Here is a 15,370-nt window from a genome sequence, read left to right on the forward strand (position 1 = left end):
GCGATTTGTGGTTTAATGTGTTTGATTTTAGTTATTTATAGTAACTCTCTTTAAAACCACTTAATTTTTATTATTTCACATTTGTTGTTTGTGTTCAGATTAAAGAAACATGCAACAATGTGTTAATGACTGAGCTTTAGAGGTGTTGGTAGATGTGTTTTTTTCACCATGAACAGAGCCAGGCTAGCTGTTTCCACCTACTTCCAGTCTTTACGCTAAGCTAAGCTAAGCTAAGCTAACCATATCCATGACTCCAGCTCTGTACTTAATACCACATTTCTATCATACTACACACAAACAGATGTTATGGATGGTAGAGATGACAATATGTTAACATCATCTGACAACTCAAGACGGTTATATGGCAACTTAAATCCATTAAATGTGTTTTTTTTAAATTCCATTAAGACGACCAACTGTGGCTGATGCGTCCATGTTAAGTGCCCAGTCGTAATTACGTTCTTTACGGGTCATAAACTCGTAATTACAATAATTCCTACATGTCATGAACGCAGCATAAAGGGGTTCTGTTTGTTTGTTATGTTTATATTCAGTGTATTTGGTATTTTATTTTGTCCTTTGTTCTTTTTATGTCCTTTTGTAAAGTACTGCTGATTATGATTACGATAATTATAATAGAGGTCAAAAACTCCAAAATTTTCCTTTAATGCACAGACATGAGATTGATATTCATCTTCTCATTAAACTCTCCGAAAGAAAAATAAGTCTTTCCCAAAATTGTTGAAATATTCCTGTAAAATCGATTAATAACCTACCACAGTAAAAGTCTTTTTTTTCTGACTTGTGTAATAAAATAGCTCTAAATCTAGTTTTCTAAATCAATCTGATGCTAAAATAATTTTAGTGTTTTTAAAAAAAATATTCCTGTCAGTCAGTGAATGAAACTGATCTGCTTTTTTTTTTTGTTTTTTTTTTAACACCTGACACAGCTGATGCATTAATTTGTGTAAATGATATTGATTTGTATAAATAATTTACCATAATTTCATGCATAAAATGTTCATGGAAGCTTTTGTGATCTTTTCTCAAGAGTCTTTTCCTGTTTCTGCTCAGAGAAAATGTCCTTGTTTTCATCGGAGGACACTGAGACTGTCAAAAAAAAATGGAAGCTTTCTTTATATTCTGGTAATAATTTGTTTCCTTTCAGCAGAACATCTTTAATTATCTCGTCCCTCATCCTGCTGGAAGGACAGTCGGCCCGTGTTGTTTGTCAGTCCTGTGATGCTTCACTCCTCCGTCGGTACTCCGCCCGGATAACGCTGCAGCAGCTCCTCCACCTCGATCACTTCCACCACCAGGTTGCGGATCTCCTTGATGCAGTCCAGGGCGGGCTGAGCTTCGGGACTGGAGGGCGCTTCCTCTTTGACGGGTTCAGCATCCGCCGCCTCCACCGAAGGCTCCACGCTCACGCCTGCGTCAGTGTCGCCGTTCGCAGCTTCTGTCTGAGGCGACTGCGGCTCTTCGTTTGTAGGTCCGTCTGAGCTCACGGGTGATTTGCTGATGTCAGCCTCCTCCTCCTCAGTGGTTGTTATGACGTCATCCTCGCTGCTCTGCAACTCTTTGGTTTCCTGCGTGGACTCCACGTCCGACGGCGGTGACTCGCTCACTGACTCATCCAGAGAATTAGGGTCTGAGACGACGACGGCTGCTGCTGCTTCTACATCCTCTGCCTTCAGGTCAAGGCAGGGTGCGAGTACAGGTGCTTCACCAGCAGAGGGAGCCGCTAACTTGACTTCTGAGCTCTCACATTGTGTCTCTTCATTGCTGTCTGCAGTCTGGGAACCAGTACATTCTGCTGCAGTGGTTACTGGTTCACTTGCAGGTTCAGGATCTGGAGCAGGAGCCTCACTGTCTGCTGCTGCTGCTTCTTCTTCTGCGTCTGTCTTTATACTTTCTACAACAGCTGGAGTTTCTGATAAAGTGATTTCTGCTTCTTTTGGAGCATCTGTGTTGTGGATCTGCGGCTCAGAACATGTCTCAACGTCAGCTGTTTCATTGGAGATCGCTTTCTCTTCTTCGACCACAGCTGCTGCTCCGTTAACGTCCTGTGTCTCACTCAGGCTGGTTGTTGTTGTTGTTTCCACTAAAGCTGCTGCCTCAGGTGTGACGGGGCTGCCTGCTTCTTCCTGCACAGTCTGGACGACTTCTTCTGCTTTGGGTGCCGGCAGCTCCGCCTCCTGACTGACGGCGACACTCGCGGCGGCGTCTTTCTGTTCGACCCTTCCCAGAGGCGTCTCCATGACTGTAACGTCTGCGGGGGATTCGTTCTGCAGCTCGCCGTCTTCTTTCTTCTCCTCCTTGGGGCTGGAAGACAAACCGTTGAACACCAGAGGAGACGGGGGCGTGGAGGTTTTAGTGGGGCAGGCCAGCATCATGGCGGGGCTGCCCGGGGTGGACACGGAGGGGGAGGAGAGGCTGGAGCGGCTGGACTGGCTCACCGGGTCTCTGCTGTCTGTGAACAGGTTGTACTTCTTCAGGCTCGCCGCCTCCTTCACCACTGTGGGACGAGCAGAAACAGGAAGCGTTAGAGAGAGAAAGAGAGAGAGAATGCGTGCGTTGCCAATTTAACATCATTAGCGTAACTTGTTGGCGTGATTGTACCTTTGGTGACCTCCTTGTCTAGAATTTGGAGGAGGATGCTCTCATAAACGTTCTCCACATGGATGAAGTTGGAGTGGTCGGCGTAGACGGACTGCTCCAGACCCTGAAGCTCCTGTAGAGAGAGACAGAGAGACATGTGGGTCAAACTTAAGTATGTGTTGAGTAGAGAATTGAGATCGCAGTCGTATTTCTTTTTCTGATCGAAAGCTACAACTTTATCCAGGAAAAAAAAACGAAGCAGCCAAAAATTTTTCTCATGTACTGAAGATTATTGGATGTACTGAAACGAGGTTACTTTCCTCTGCACACCTGTTGTAAAAATCAGGTGTGCAGAGATTCAGTTTTATTCTTATTATATGTTAAAAGGGCTCAGCCACTGAAAGAGGTTTTTCCTCGATGTAATCATTCCTCCTGTTCATATTGGATATTAAAAGATCCTTTAAATGTGCTTTCAGTGTAAGTGATGGAGGATAAAATCCACAGTGTGTCCACACAGTCATTTAAAAGTCTCTGTGAAGCTTCTATTCAGCTTCAGCAGTCTGAGTTAGTCATATCAAGTGGATATCTGACACATTTACAGTCTTTTTAGCATTAAAAATTCCCTCTTTGTGTTTCCTCGGACAGTGTTTCCCTGTTGAGCTGCAGGTGGAAGTATAGTAACAAAAAGAGGGACTTTGGCACTAAAAGACTGTAACGTTGAAAGATATCTACTTGATTTGACTCATTTGGACGCTGAAGCTTCATATTAGCTTCAAATAAACTTTTAAATACATTTTTGCACAGAATGAAGGGATCTTCTAATGGTCAGTATGAACAGGAGGAATGATTACAGCAAGAAAAACAGGTTTCACTGTTCATTTGGACTCCTGACTGTTGTCCGAGCAACATCTTCTACTCTTTATGAGTGGCAGCAGCTCTACAGTAGTATTTATACAGGAGGAAAGTGTATTTGAGTTTGAGACTTACAGTTTTGCAGGTGGGAGCCAGATTCTTCTTGATGAAGGGCAGAGTGATGGAAACCAGAGCCTCCTGGAAGGTCCTCTTCCTCACTGTACTGCTGTCATAATCATATTGCTGCAGGACACACAGAGGTCAAAGGTCAGCACATGTGGAGTTTCTTTTTAGTTTTGGCCACATTTCACTAATGGCTATTAAAACACTTCATCACCATCTTAACTGCACAAAGATAGAAATTTAAAACCTTCACGAACTTTTTCGTATGTCTCATAATTAGGATCATCAGGTAGTTAAAATGTGCTTCCATAGATTATTAAAAGTCAACACGTATTCAACAGAATCATCCAAACGATGACGATGGCCAAATTAACTCTTTCATCCTCTTCTTTTAAATCATAACATTAAACAAATTATAAGTTTTATGTTTCCAGTTCCACTATGATTCATATGTTTTATGTGTATTTTACTGCTCTTTTTATTGTATTTTGGGTATTTGATCCTTTTTTTTTGGATTTTATTTACTTGAGGTGCTGATTTGTTTTTCCTGCATAAAGAACTCTAACATGTAACACCCCTAATATAAGATTTAAAAATTATCATAATTAAAATTCAACCAGTAAGACAACAGTAGTAATACAAAAATTAAGCTATTTATTATTATTTTTAATTATAATAATAGTAATCATTTTTATTTTCTGGCACTTTCAAACTGTTTAAATTCATATAATTTAAACTAATCTAACTCCAGCAGCAGGTTTTGTGTTCTCATGTCAGTAATAATAATCTGACCTTGAGCACTCGGTGTTTGGCCTTTTCTATGGCGGAGCCGGCGCTGTCTGGGTTGTCCTGGACGGCTTTGTAGAGCAGCTGCTCGAATGTGCACGCTGCGTTCTCCATCAGCTGAACCAAAAACAGGCAGACTGCAGTTTACTGACCCAAATACACACACACACACACACACAATGCAAACAGCTGGAAGATGAATCAACAGGTCACATCACGCGTTTAATCACTATAAGCTACAATCACAAGTGTGTCATAAATGTCACAAAATTACTGAGTCAGAGAATTCCTACACCCACTCCGTCTAAGCAGAGACTGTGTGTGTGTGTGTGTGTGGAGATGGCGGTACCTGCTGCAGGTCGATCTGCGTACTGTGGATCACTGCGGTGATGTTTGAGAAGCTAAATCTCTCCTGCAGATGTTGCAGTTTCTGCTGCAGGGAGCCGATCTTCTGGTAGCAGCTCAGCAGGTTTGGCCTCGCCATGTCAGCCAGAGCCTGACAGACAGACAGAGAAACTACTTACATCGTAAACTTCTCAGAGAACTTCAGTACAAAGTTAAGAGGTCGTGATGTGTAGCACGACAAGCTAGTGAAGCTGTAAACAGAACATGTTCCTGCACATGCTCAGTGACGTCTGCCTTACACAGAACTACTCTCTGGAGACTGAAAACATGATGCTGTTATTAGTCTTTGGAGCCGTTTCTAAGCGAACTAACGTGACCAAACTCTTCATGATGAAGGAACATGTCACCCAGCGCAGCGGTGTGACTCACAATACTTGTTCACCAGACATATCCTTTAAAAAAAAAAGCCAGTTCAGATCATTCAGATACAACTGTTAACACTTTATTTGAATGAGCAGAAAGGATCCCAGCAGGGACAATAAACCAAATTTGTGCCCTAAAATTACTTAATTGTGTTTTATTCAATTTAATGTCAAGTAAATGTTACAGTAGGAACGGAAAATAGCTCTCCACAGATTTAGCATCTCACTCATATCAAACTGTCAGACTCACGATGGACAAATTAAAAAGGATTAAAACTGATGCAGCAGAAGCAGAGATATTGTCTTTTTTATTCCACGCAACCTGTTGCCTACATCACCCACAATGCAAGATTGGTGCTAATGTGACTGCACGTGTGACTGAAAATAAGAATAATTAAAAATAAGATGTTTTTATTTATTCCCTACAAAGTTTGTTTGATCTTTGATAACAGAAAAAGCTAAAAAAGAGGATAAATATGATCAAACCTTTTTCAGTTCCTCGTGTTTTCCTCCCTGCAGGACGTCTTGACACACTCCGTCCATCATACTTTCGCTCAGCTGTCGTCCCTCCTGGAAACCGGAGCTGATCGGCTCCATCAGTTCCTCCAGGACCGAGCCGAGGTATGGCTGCACGCTCTCACAGCACAGCTTCTCCGCCGGCTCCGATACTTTGGCTGGAGGAGGAAAAACATATTTATTTATTTTTTTATTTTCAGACCATGACCTTGAACCCCTCCTGCAGCCTGAAGGAAGGAAAGTTTAACCAGAAGCCTGAAAAACGTTTTTTAATACATTCACGGCATCGATTCACTCCACATGTGTGAGAGATTCCACTAAAATTAAAGTCCTCCTCCACTCAAAAACCTGCTTCCTTCTTCTTGTCCTTCATCACACTTGTTTAAGTTGCATACTGGACCACGATTGGCTCCAAACTAGACGTGATGTCACACATCCTGCTCGTAGATTCACATGTTAAACTGAGATTTAAGGTGAACACAGAGAAACCTTGAAAACAAACTCTGCACAGAGAAGAGAACAACATCCAACTGAAGGAACAAGAAGAAAAACCTGTTTCCGAGCGGAGGAGGACTTTAAGAATTTTGAAAAGTAATTTAAAACATATCTGAAGTTGATCTTTAATAACTCTGGTCTCAGGTATTCATTTCTCTCTGTGTGCCGATCTGACTTATCTAATAAATCTGCGCTGTAACAACAGCAGCATGACAATCTCCCGAACATCTTATCAGCAGAACATTTTTACAGACTGGTAACACAGAACAGAAGTCGCCTTCACCTCCTCACACCTGCTGATCATCATCCAGCCAGCGGCAAGTTTCATTCACATTTATCACAAGAGGAATGCAGCTCATCCTGTGTCTGACGGAGTATCAGTCGGCCTCCGAAACGAACAGGAGAATAAGAACTTTTTACCTCTGACTTTCTCCTCCAGCTGCCGTCTAGAGTTGAGGATCTGGTCCATGTCGGAGTGGATCAGCACCTCCTGCTGCCGGACCGACACTCGACAGTCCTCCTTCAGCTCGGAAAGACCCTCCAACAGATGCTCCTGGACCAGGATGTAGGCCGCCTCCACCGTCTGAGCACAAACACAAGTCATTGAATATATATGTCAGCTTTCCAGTTGCCTCATTTCTGCATTTGTAAGATCAGATTACTAAATACAGCTTATTAAGAGCGTGACTCACGGCGAACCAGACTCTCTTCTTCTCTGTCTTCTTGGCTTTGAGGCGAGGCAGCATGTCTTTCTCCAGAGACGGCAGCAGCTGCTCCATCACCAGGTTCGCCAACACCTGAAACGCACACAAACACGACCGCAGCTGAGATTTTACTTCCATCACCGATTCACCGATACTCACAAGTCAGCGTAAAATAAAGTAAAATAAAACCAGTGGAGCAGACTGGTGAGTCAAGCAAACCAGACAAAACAGCGTGCAGGAGTCAGATTTCAATATTTCTAAAGATGTTTATAATGAAATTAAACAAAGAAAAGTGAAGAAATCCTCACACTGAAGAAGCTGTATATTATTTTGTCAATCAATTAATCAATTGGTTTATTAAATGTCAGCTTACAATGTTCAGTTTACTCTCATGTATGACAAAGAAAAAGCAGCAAATCGTCATTATAAAGAAGATGGAAACAATCATTTTTGCTAGAAAAAAAAAAAGACTTAAACGATTATAAAAATAGTTGCTGATTAATTTCCCAGTAATCAATTAAATCAATACATTGTTTAAGCTCTGCATATAGATAAATCTGCACATATTTTTGTATGTGAGTAACTACAGTATTAGTCAAGTCTGTTAACTTCTCGGATTTATGACTTTGCAGCTGTGCTTATAAAACACGGCGAAGCTGTTTGTGCTGTTTGTGCTGCCAACATTTCAGTCATTCCACTAATTTCTCAGCTCTTACTCCTGTCTGTGTGTGTGTGTGTGTGTGCGCGTGTGTGCCAGGCGTGTGCTATGTGCGGGGGGGGGAGAGGAGGAAAAAAATGCCGGTGAGTGAGTACAAGCATGTGTACTTTGCTACGTATTTTTACCGCACGTGTATGAACGGCATGAAAAAACAGGAAATGTCTGACTTATTGCTGAAACTAAATGACCTCAGCAAAGGCTTCCTGCAGCAAGTCAAACTTCCTTTCACCTCCCAACTAATTTTGAACAAACACAATGCGAGTGAACGACCACACAATGGACCATTTTACATTCTCATTATGCTCCGCTTTAAAGGGAACCGAGGGGAAACCGAGCAGGAAGCGCAGAGAGAGAGAGAGAGAGAGAGGAAATAAAGAAGGAAAGAGAGTAAAAGATGACTGTCTGAGTGAACAGAAGCTCCTCTCTTCTCCTGTTTTCACCCTCCTGCTGCTGGAAAGATTAAAGCAAACAGACTGTGAAGCAAATGAGCCGTGACTCTGTTTCATACACACCCTTCATCAACAGTCTGAAAATATGATGTTCAACCTTTTCTCTCGCTTCATCTCTGAACTCAGAACCGTTTACTGTAATTATATAAACAGTTAGCAACATTTCAGCTATGCTCACTTTCACCTCCAAATAAAGTTGTTTATTATCAGACTTCCCTTTAATCAATGCCAACATGTTCTCAGATCTCAGCTGTTAAATTAAATTAAACATGTCCAAGTTGTAATGAACTGGAATTTAATAACGTACAGGTGTGAGATTGATATCTGTCCTCCCAGCGTATTTCCCAAAATGTTGAGTTTAATGGGAGGAAATCATTTCTGTAACAGTATTATGGGCTGTATGTAGTGTGAGAATGTATTGATTATACTGTGTTTGTAGCTGCTGAACACATGACGGCGGTGATGGAGAAGCGACGTACCCTGACATCACTGCCGATCAGCATGTCCCAGGCTTCATATCTGCCTTTGTCCTGCCTGTACAGCTGGATGGCTTTGAGGAAGGCCTGAACCTCACACGTCTTCTTCTTCAGGAAGTCTGACAGAAGACAAAAAAAAATGCACATTAAAAAATAAATCAGGTTAATTGTGGATAAAGTGGCAGATCTACGTGTCCGTCTTGATTCAGTGCTGCAGCTGAATTTATTTCAACGCTCCGTCAACGTGCTTCGGCTGCACAGAGCCGCGTTCTGCTTCAACATGATTAAAAAAGCTCCTTTTCTGTTCCGTCGGTGGACCTTGTGTGATGAGCCTGTTGCCATGGCAACTGCTGAAAGTGGTTCAAGTGATGCTGAACAGCCGAAGTCTATCAGACTCTAACTCTGAGAGATATCAAACACTCACGTTCCTTGAGGGCTCGAAAGATTAAAAGTTCAGATCATACTGACCTTCTTTAATCATTCCTGCAGCATTAATCCACCTCTGCAGAGATTTAGGAGTGTAATATGGACTGTTAATGACATTAACGTCTATCAAAGCATCCTACCTTGGTTCTGGTGTCGGATGCAGTCGGACAGGATGGAGAGGAAGGCGGCCTGCTTGGCCTGCTGTCTGAAGCAGAAGTAGGAGTCTCTCCTGTAGGGGAGACGCAGGTAGACAGGAAACTGTCCCGGCATCCCCGACAGAGTAGGAGCAAAGTCCTCTTTCACATCTGGAACAGAAAACATGTTTGTTGTTCAAGTTTTGTTATCGATTAATCGATTAGTCTATAAAATGTCAGGAAACGATGAACAAAAAACATGAGGAGATAGTAAGTAAAGGTAAGTAACGGTAATCATTATTTTACAAAGGGAACTGTATGAAGGTGGGTCTTAGATGAAAGGTTGTATCTTAAACAGCAGTCAGGTGTCCATATTTCCTCACTGTAATCATTCCTCCTGCTCATACTGGATATTAAAAAGATCCTTCAAATGTGCTTTCAGTGTAAGTGATGGAGGCCAAAATCCACTGTGTGTCCACACAGTCATTTAAAAGTCTCTGTGAAGCTTATATTCAGCTTCAGCAGTCTGAGTTAGTCATATCAAGTGGATATCTGACACATTTACAGTCTTTTTAGCATTAAAAATTCCCTCTTTGTGTTTCCTTGGACAGTGTTTCCCTGTTGAGCTGCAGGTGGAAGTATAGTAACAAAAAGAGGGACTTTGGCACTAAAAAGACTGTAACGGTGAAAGATATCTACTTGATTTGACTCATTTGGACACTGAAGCTTCATATTAGCTTCAGATAAACTTTTAAATACAGTTTTGCACAGATGGGGGAAAATCTGACAGTGAATTTTAATAAATACAAGATGAATCCTTGGAAACCCTTTGAGATTACTCCATCATAACTTTTTACACTTTTTTTTTTAATCCACACTGAGCCCTCAACTGTTGCCAAATAATTGAAATCAAACACTAGACAAATACACTCACCAAGCACTTTATTATTAGGAACACCTGTGCAACCTAATGCAATCCAATAAAAACAGCTCTGCCATAAATTCTACTTTTATGAAGCTTTTAGTTTTTGACCACCCCATTAACATACATGAGGGGTACACCAGTACACCACCACCACCACCACCCACTACGACTTCAATAATAAACATAAAGTAGAATTATCACCTTTCTGACAATGTCAACAAAAACTGAAAATGTATAAGCTTCATAAAAGTAGAATTTATGGCCGAGCTGTTTTGGATACAGGTGCTCCTAATAAAGTGCTCGGTGAGTGCACATGATACTCAATAGGTATTTAAACATACCCGTTATTATTTTTAACTTAGCTAGATTGGATGACCTTTAGCCTCCTTAAATGTCAGCAACACATAGCTAATGTTCGTCTGTTAGTGAGCTAAAAGAGTTCAGGTACTTAAAAGAGTGCTCCGCCGATTTAGCATCGCACTCTGATTACAGTCTTTTTTTTATTCCACATAGTCGTCTTCTTTGTCAAAACCTATGTGGCGCCTACATTACCCACAATGCAACTGGGCTCGATTCGCTCAACTGTGCAGATTCCGATGTGAGTTATGCTAATAGCGGCTAATGTAGCCTGTTAGCTCTTAGCCCCCAGCAGAGATGAGAAGCTACAGAGAGGTCTGCTAACTTCACTACTTCTTTCTAACTCCAACAACAACCAGATTTTTTAAATTTTCAAACGGGTCGTCTTCCGCCTCAATCGACTCTGACTCAAGTGACATCATCACTGACATCATAAGGTGGAAAATCAGTGCAGTTACCCTTTAATGCTAATATGCATGCTAACATGATAGACCCTTTTTATAAACAACTGTCAGGACAAACTTTACCTGTTTTTTTACTCTATTAGTTGTTAATATTTTGGTTGTTAGTGTGTAGTGAACATTAGTTCACTGTTGACATTTAATTCTAATTAAATGTTTGATTTTCTGTCCTTGCTTTTCCCAGGTGTTTGTTCTGAGGTGTTTGATCACCTACCAATTATTATATTATGAGTGTATCTCCTGACTAAACAGTCGGATCTGTTGAAGGACGAGCTTCTTACGTAATGGTGTCATTTGACTGTTTGCACACAAACATGCACTCAAACAGGAACGCTAGACACAGCAGAGTAGACTATGTTCCTATATGTGCTTTGTTCACCTGTTTGCCACAGAGTACAGGTGTATAATATGTACTCAGTGACATAATGCAGAAGTCATGCTGCAATAAGTGATCAAAAATGTGATTTTTTTTTTAGGTCTTTGAATCCTCCTCTGCCTCCAAAATAGTTTTTAAAATGTAATTTTTTTTTTTTAAAAAAACAGGGAAACTGTGTCAACATCTCTCTGGATATTTGTTTTTTCCCTCCCGATCCCTTCATCCATGTTTAAACTTTGTGTCTTAACCTCAGAAAAACATGTTTCCCACCTATAGGTGCTCTACACAGATAAAAGCAGCTCAGGTGGCAGTTTAGGGAACACGCAGGACTGAAGGAATTTAGTAAGAACAGTGTTCAGGATGCCGGAGAGCAAAGACTGTCTGAACTTTTTGAATTATATTGTTTAACTCTGTACATATTCCACAAAGTCTGGTGATTACAGATGCCAAAATATCCCTTTAGAAAAGCGCCATTAAAAGCTCCTTCTAGCCGAAGCAGCGGTTAAAACGGGTCAAATCTGTTTTATGGTGCAGAATACAGTTATTTTCACAAGACAACTTACAAATGTCCATGTGAAAATCAGGGAATAAATCCTACTGGCACTGCACACATAGTTCATGCTTTATTATTTGTTATAGCTCTCTGGACTCGTTTTTACTTTTTTCATTTTTTTATGGAGTTAAACATTTTCTGAGTGGTCTCTGCTGCAAGACGAGCTCGTTTACTATGATCAGCGTCATCCGGCAGCTGGAAACAACCTCTGGATGTGTGGGTGTATGGGAAAGGTTTTAATGTACACTGGGGATGGGAAGGACATGTCCCCCTTAATTTATTAAAATCTGTCTGTCAAACCGCCAAAATTAAAGATGAAAGAAGCTCTGAGTTGACCAAAATGTTAATATGATTACCTGAGTCACCTTCAATTATTACTGTACGCTCACAGCTGTTTAACTTTAGATCAGCAGAGGGTTTTGCCCTGGCTTTCGCCTCTCAGGCAACATATGGAGCTGTATGCTGCCTGACAGGAAGCCTGCAGACACTACTCAGGGCTCCCTAAACCTCTACTAAAGAATAACTATTATTTACAGATAATTCTTCTAAAAAGACGCTAGAGCTAGGGCTTCAACTAATCTATTAGATTAAATCTTTGTTTTCGTATTCGTTTCGTCACTGCCCAGCTGAATAACTGGTTTCCTGTGTACCTGCAGGCAGGTTTGAACAGGCGCCGGGTCAGACTCTGTTTCCACGGTATTTACTGTCAGCCTTCCCGCAAAAGTCAACCATGAGAGTCACTCCATGACTCACAGAGATCAGACTCACCGTGTGACAGAACAGAACATCAACCTGACGTTAACCTGAGTCAACACACCTGATTTTACCTGGTTTCATGAGCCAGCCTCTAACCACTATTTAATCAGGCCCCTTCAAACAAGACAGGGCCCCAAAACTGACTCATTAAAAGTTTAAATATGAACTTTTGACTCTGTTTTTAATCAGACCAAGTTGGAGTCTAAAAGGATTTGTCTGGCAATTTTCTATATTTTTCCATTTCTCAACAAATTTCATGCGCAGAGTCAAACCAACAATGAACTGACCTACTAACAAGTCTTGTGTGTGTTTCCAAAGCCTGATATATCTTATTCCTCTGTGCCGTAGACCTCCGTTATTGTCCAAAAACTATTAGCTATGAGCACCTTCAGCAAACAGCTGCTTATTTCCACATCCAACAGTTACGGAACAACATTATCATTCATTTGGAGTCGTGTTTCTGTCCACCTGGTGAATGTAAGTCCAATATTCACTCTCTTTTAGCTCTGTTTTTGCTCTCTAGCAACTCCTGAGGGAAGTATCTGGCTCTTTAGTTGCTAAACGCTCCACTATGTTCACCAGCTATCTGTGTCTGTTTGCCGTTTGGTGCTGAGCAGGTAGTATACAGCGGCTTCTTACAGCTTTTTCTCTCTGAAAACGATGCTATGAGAGCGCTGAGAGTGAACCAAAACAGTAAAGCTGCAGCCGGACAGATAAACAATGAGCTGAAACTCGCTATAAAGCTCCATAAAGCCGAGAGGAGCTGCTGATAATTCTCTGTAGGTTCATCACTACGAGCCACAACCAACACATTACACACTGAAAAGCTCATATATTGATATTATGAAAATATTTATTATAGCCACTTTAATGATTGATTAAAAGATAAGATCATATACAAGTAAAAACAAGACCCAAGTTGTGATAAAACCAGAATTACTGTGTTACTGTGTGCACTCACTGGTGTCATCAGGGAAGCATTTGTCCACCATGGCCATGTACTTCTCCTCTGTGGTCAGAACAGTGCCCCCTGTAGGCAACAGCTTGTGGCGCGGAGGAATCCCTTTAACAAAAGTCTGATAAAGAAAGAACAGAGGAAGAAGAGGAAGGAAAGTGTGGGAGTGTGGGGGGGTGTTGGAGGAGGAAGACAACAACAAAACATAAGTGAGATTATTCAGTTGTGACCTTTTAGCGTCTCAGATTGACTCCATTGGACCGTCGATAGCAGTTTCATGGTCCTGCTCACCTCCAGGCTGTCGTGACACTCCAGACAGTAGTTGGCTCTCACCACCACGTACCTCTCCCTCCACTTCCTGGTGTCGTCAAAATAAAGCACACCCTCCTCATACAGCACCTCGCCTTCCTCCAGTGCGTCCTGTTGATCACACATGAACAAACAAACTGCTTCAATTTCGTGCACTGAGGAAGTTATAAACAGAGGCCTGTTTCTTACACAATACCCTCCAGACCTCTGAGTCGCTGCTCACATCTCTGTTTTATTCATTGATTCAAATAGTTCAGCTCGTTAACGGCCGTAGCCAATCAGAGCTGTAGTGAGTTTAAGAATGGAAGCAAACGTCAGAGACACGTCCAGAGTGACACATAATTGCCACAGAAATGGCAACAAGCACAAAAGACATCAACTTATTGAAATAACTTATAAATCGACATATTTCTTTCTTTTTTCATATTTCTAAAAGATGAATAAAAGATCTTCTCTCTGCAGTTACGGTAAATAAAGGACTCTTAAAAGGCCTTAGTTTAATGATCCATCATGCTACAGATTGTTTGAAATCAGTTACTGCAGGTTTTCTATCCCCATTGTCTCTTTTTTTCCCCCCATTTCACACATTTTTATAATAAAAAAGTTCTGAAACTGCCTGATAACATAACAGATGTCAGTCACACCTGCAGAAGTGCTGATTGGTGTGATTCTTCTGCCAACCTGGAACCAAATCTCTATGGAGCTCCCCAAGGGTCACGGCAAGAATTTTTTTTGCATTCCCTCGTAATACTTTTTGCAATAGTTTTGCGTTCCCATGTTTCCTCAGTGAAACCCCTCTGGGATCCAGCTCTTTCATAATCAAGCGGACATCCTCTTTTCTTACTCGTAGGCCGTACTCTACATTTAGAAGACATCCATCTGTATCTGTGCAGTCGTCCTTGAGTACAGTAACTGGTCACAAATGAAATTTCTTCTGGAGAGACGTCTTGATTGAAGAATTTGTTTAAGATTGCTTTCACTAATTACATAACTAGGCCTATTGAGCAGTAGCACTACATCAGCAAACTTAATGCCCAGTTCAAAGTAAAATTCAATGAGCTGATCCATACTGTGGCATTGCACTGAGAGCAGCTGAGTGGAAACAGACATATGGCTCAGAAGGAATGGAAGAATATGGAGGGCTCCGTAAAGCTCTGACTCATTAGACCATATTTTTTAAACTGTATGGTCGTGCTGCTGATTCAGAGGTCTGAAACCAGTGTAATCATTCAGACACGTACCTTCTGTTTGAGCAGCTGCGTGATCTGCTCTTTGTGCTGCTCCAGGTCATCTTCTACCTGAGAGAACCGGGACACCGAGAACTGCTTCCTGTAGTATGGACTGAACCCCTTCAGCTCAGCCTCGGCCTGGCCTGCAGGAACACACACACACACACAGAAAATATATTAAAAATATTACTCAGAAGTTGGACCAACATAAAAAGCACCTTTTATGCTGGAGGTTTGGCTTTAAATACTGAGTACCAGCCCATTGCCTGGTCAGATGTCAGACCAGCTACAAGAAGGTGAGGACATGTTGCTGCAGGCAGAGGATGAAATATGAACCAGGAAGTTCAGTTAAGTTCAGCTAAAAACACAAAGAGTCCATATTTGTACTCAAATGACACCAGA

The 15,370-nt window shown here is 41.5% G+C and overlaps 1 protein-coding gene and 1 long non-coding RNA gene across 2 annotated transcripts in view; one reads left to right on the forward strand and one right to left on the reverse strand.

Annotated features, from left to right (window-relative positions):
- Positions 1-25: 25 nt before the first annotated feature.
- niban1a (niban apoptosis regulator 1a) overlaps positions 26-15,370 on the reverse strand; it is a 37,504-nt gene continuing 22,159 nt past the window's right edge. Inside the window, exons 2-14 of the mRNA XM_044360654.1 lie at positions 14,981-15,111; positions 13,722-13,850; positions 13,437-13,551; positions 9,054-9,218; positions 8,491-8,606; positions 6,833-6,937; positions 6,561-6,723; positions 5,616-5,803; positions 4,712-4,858; positions 4,369-4,479; positions 3,589-3,696; positions 2,623-2,734; positions 26-2,518 (exon numbers count right to left, since the gene is read on the reverse strand). Of these exons, the coding sequence (XP_044216589.1) occupies positions 1,248-2,518; positions 2,623-2,734; positions 3,589-3,696; positions 4,369-4,479; positions 4,712-4,858; positions 5,616-5,803; positions 6,561-6,723; positions 6,833-6,937; positions 8,491-8,606; positions 9,054-9,218; positions 13,437-13,551; positions 13,722-13,850; positions 14,981-15,111 (2,861 nt within the window). The 3' untranslated portion in view covers positions 26-1,247. The remainder of the gene's footprint in view (positions 2,519-2,622; positions 2,735-3,588; positions 3,697-4,368; positions 4,480-4,711; positions 4,859-5,615; positions 5,804-6,560; positions 6,724-6,832; positions 6,938-8,490; positions 8,607-9,053; positions 9,219-13,436; positions 13,552-13,721; positions 13,851-14,980; positions 15,112-15,370) is intronic.
- On the forward strand, positions 3,635-6,168 carry LOC122988397. Its single transcript, XR_006404792.1, has 3 exons — positions 3,635-3,720; positions 5,649-5,750; positions 5,846-6,168. It is a non-coding gene; the product is annotated as an uncharacterized LOC122988397 (long non-coding RNA).

The sequence above is a fragment of the Thunnus albacares genome, chromosome 9, assembly GCF_914725855.1.
Source record: "Thunnus albacares chromosome 9, fThuAlb1.1, whole genome shotgun sequence".
NCBI lineage: Eukaryota > Metazoa > Chordata > Actinopteri > Scombriformes > Scombridae > Thunnus > Thunnus albacares.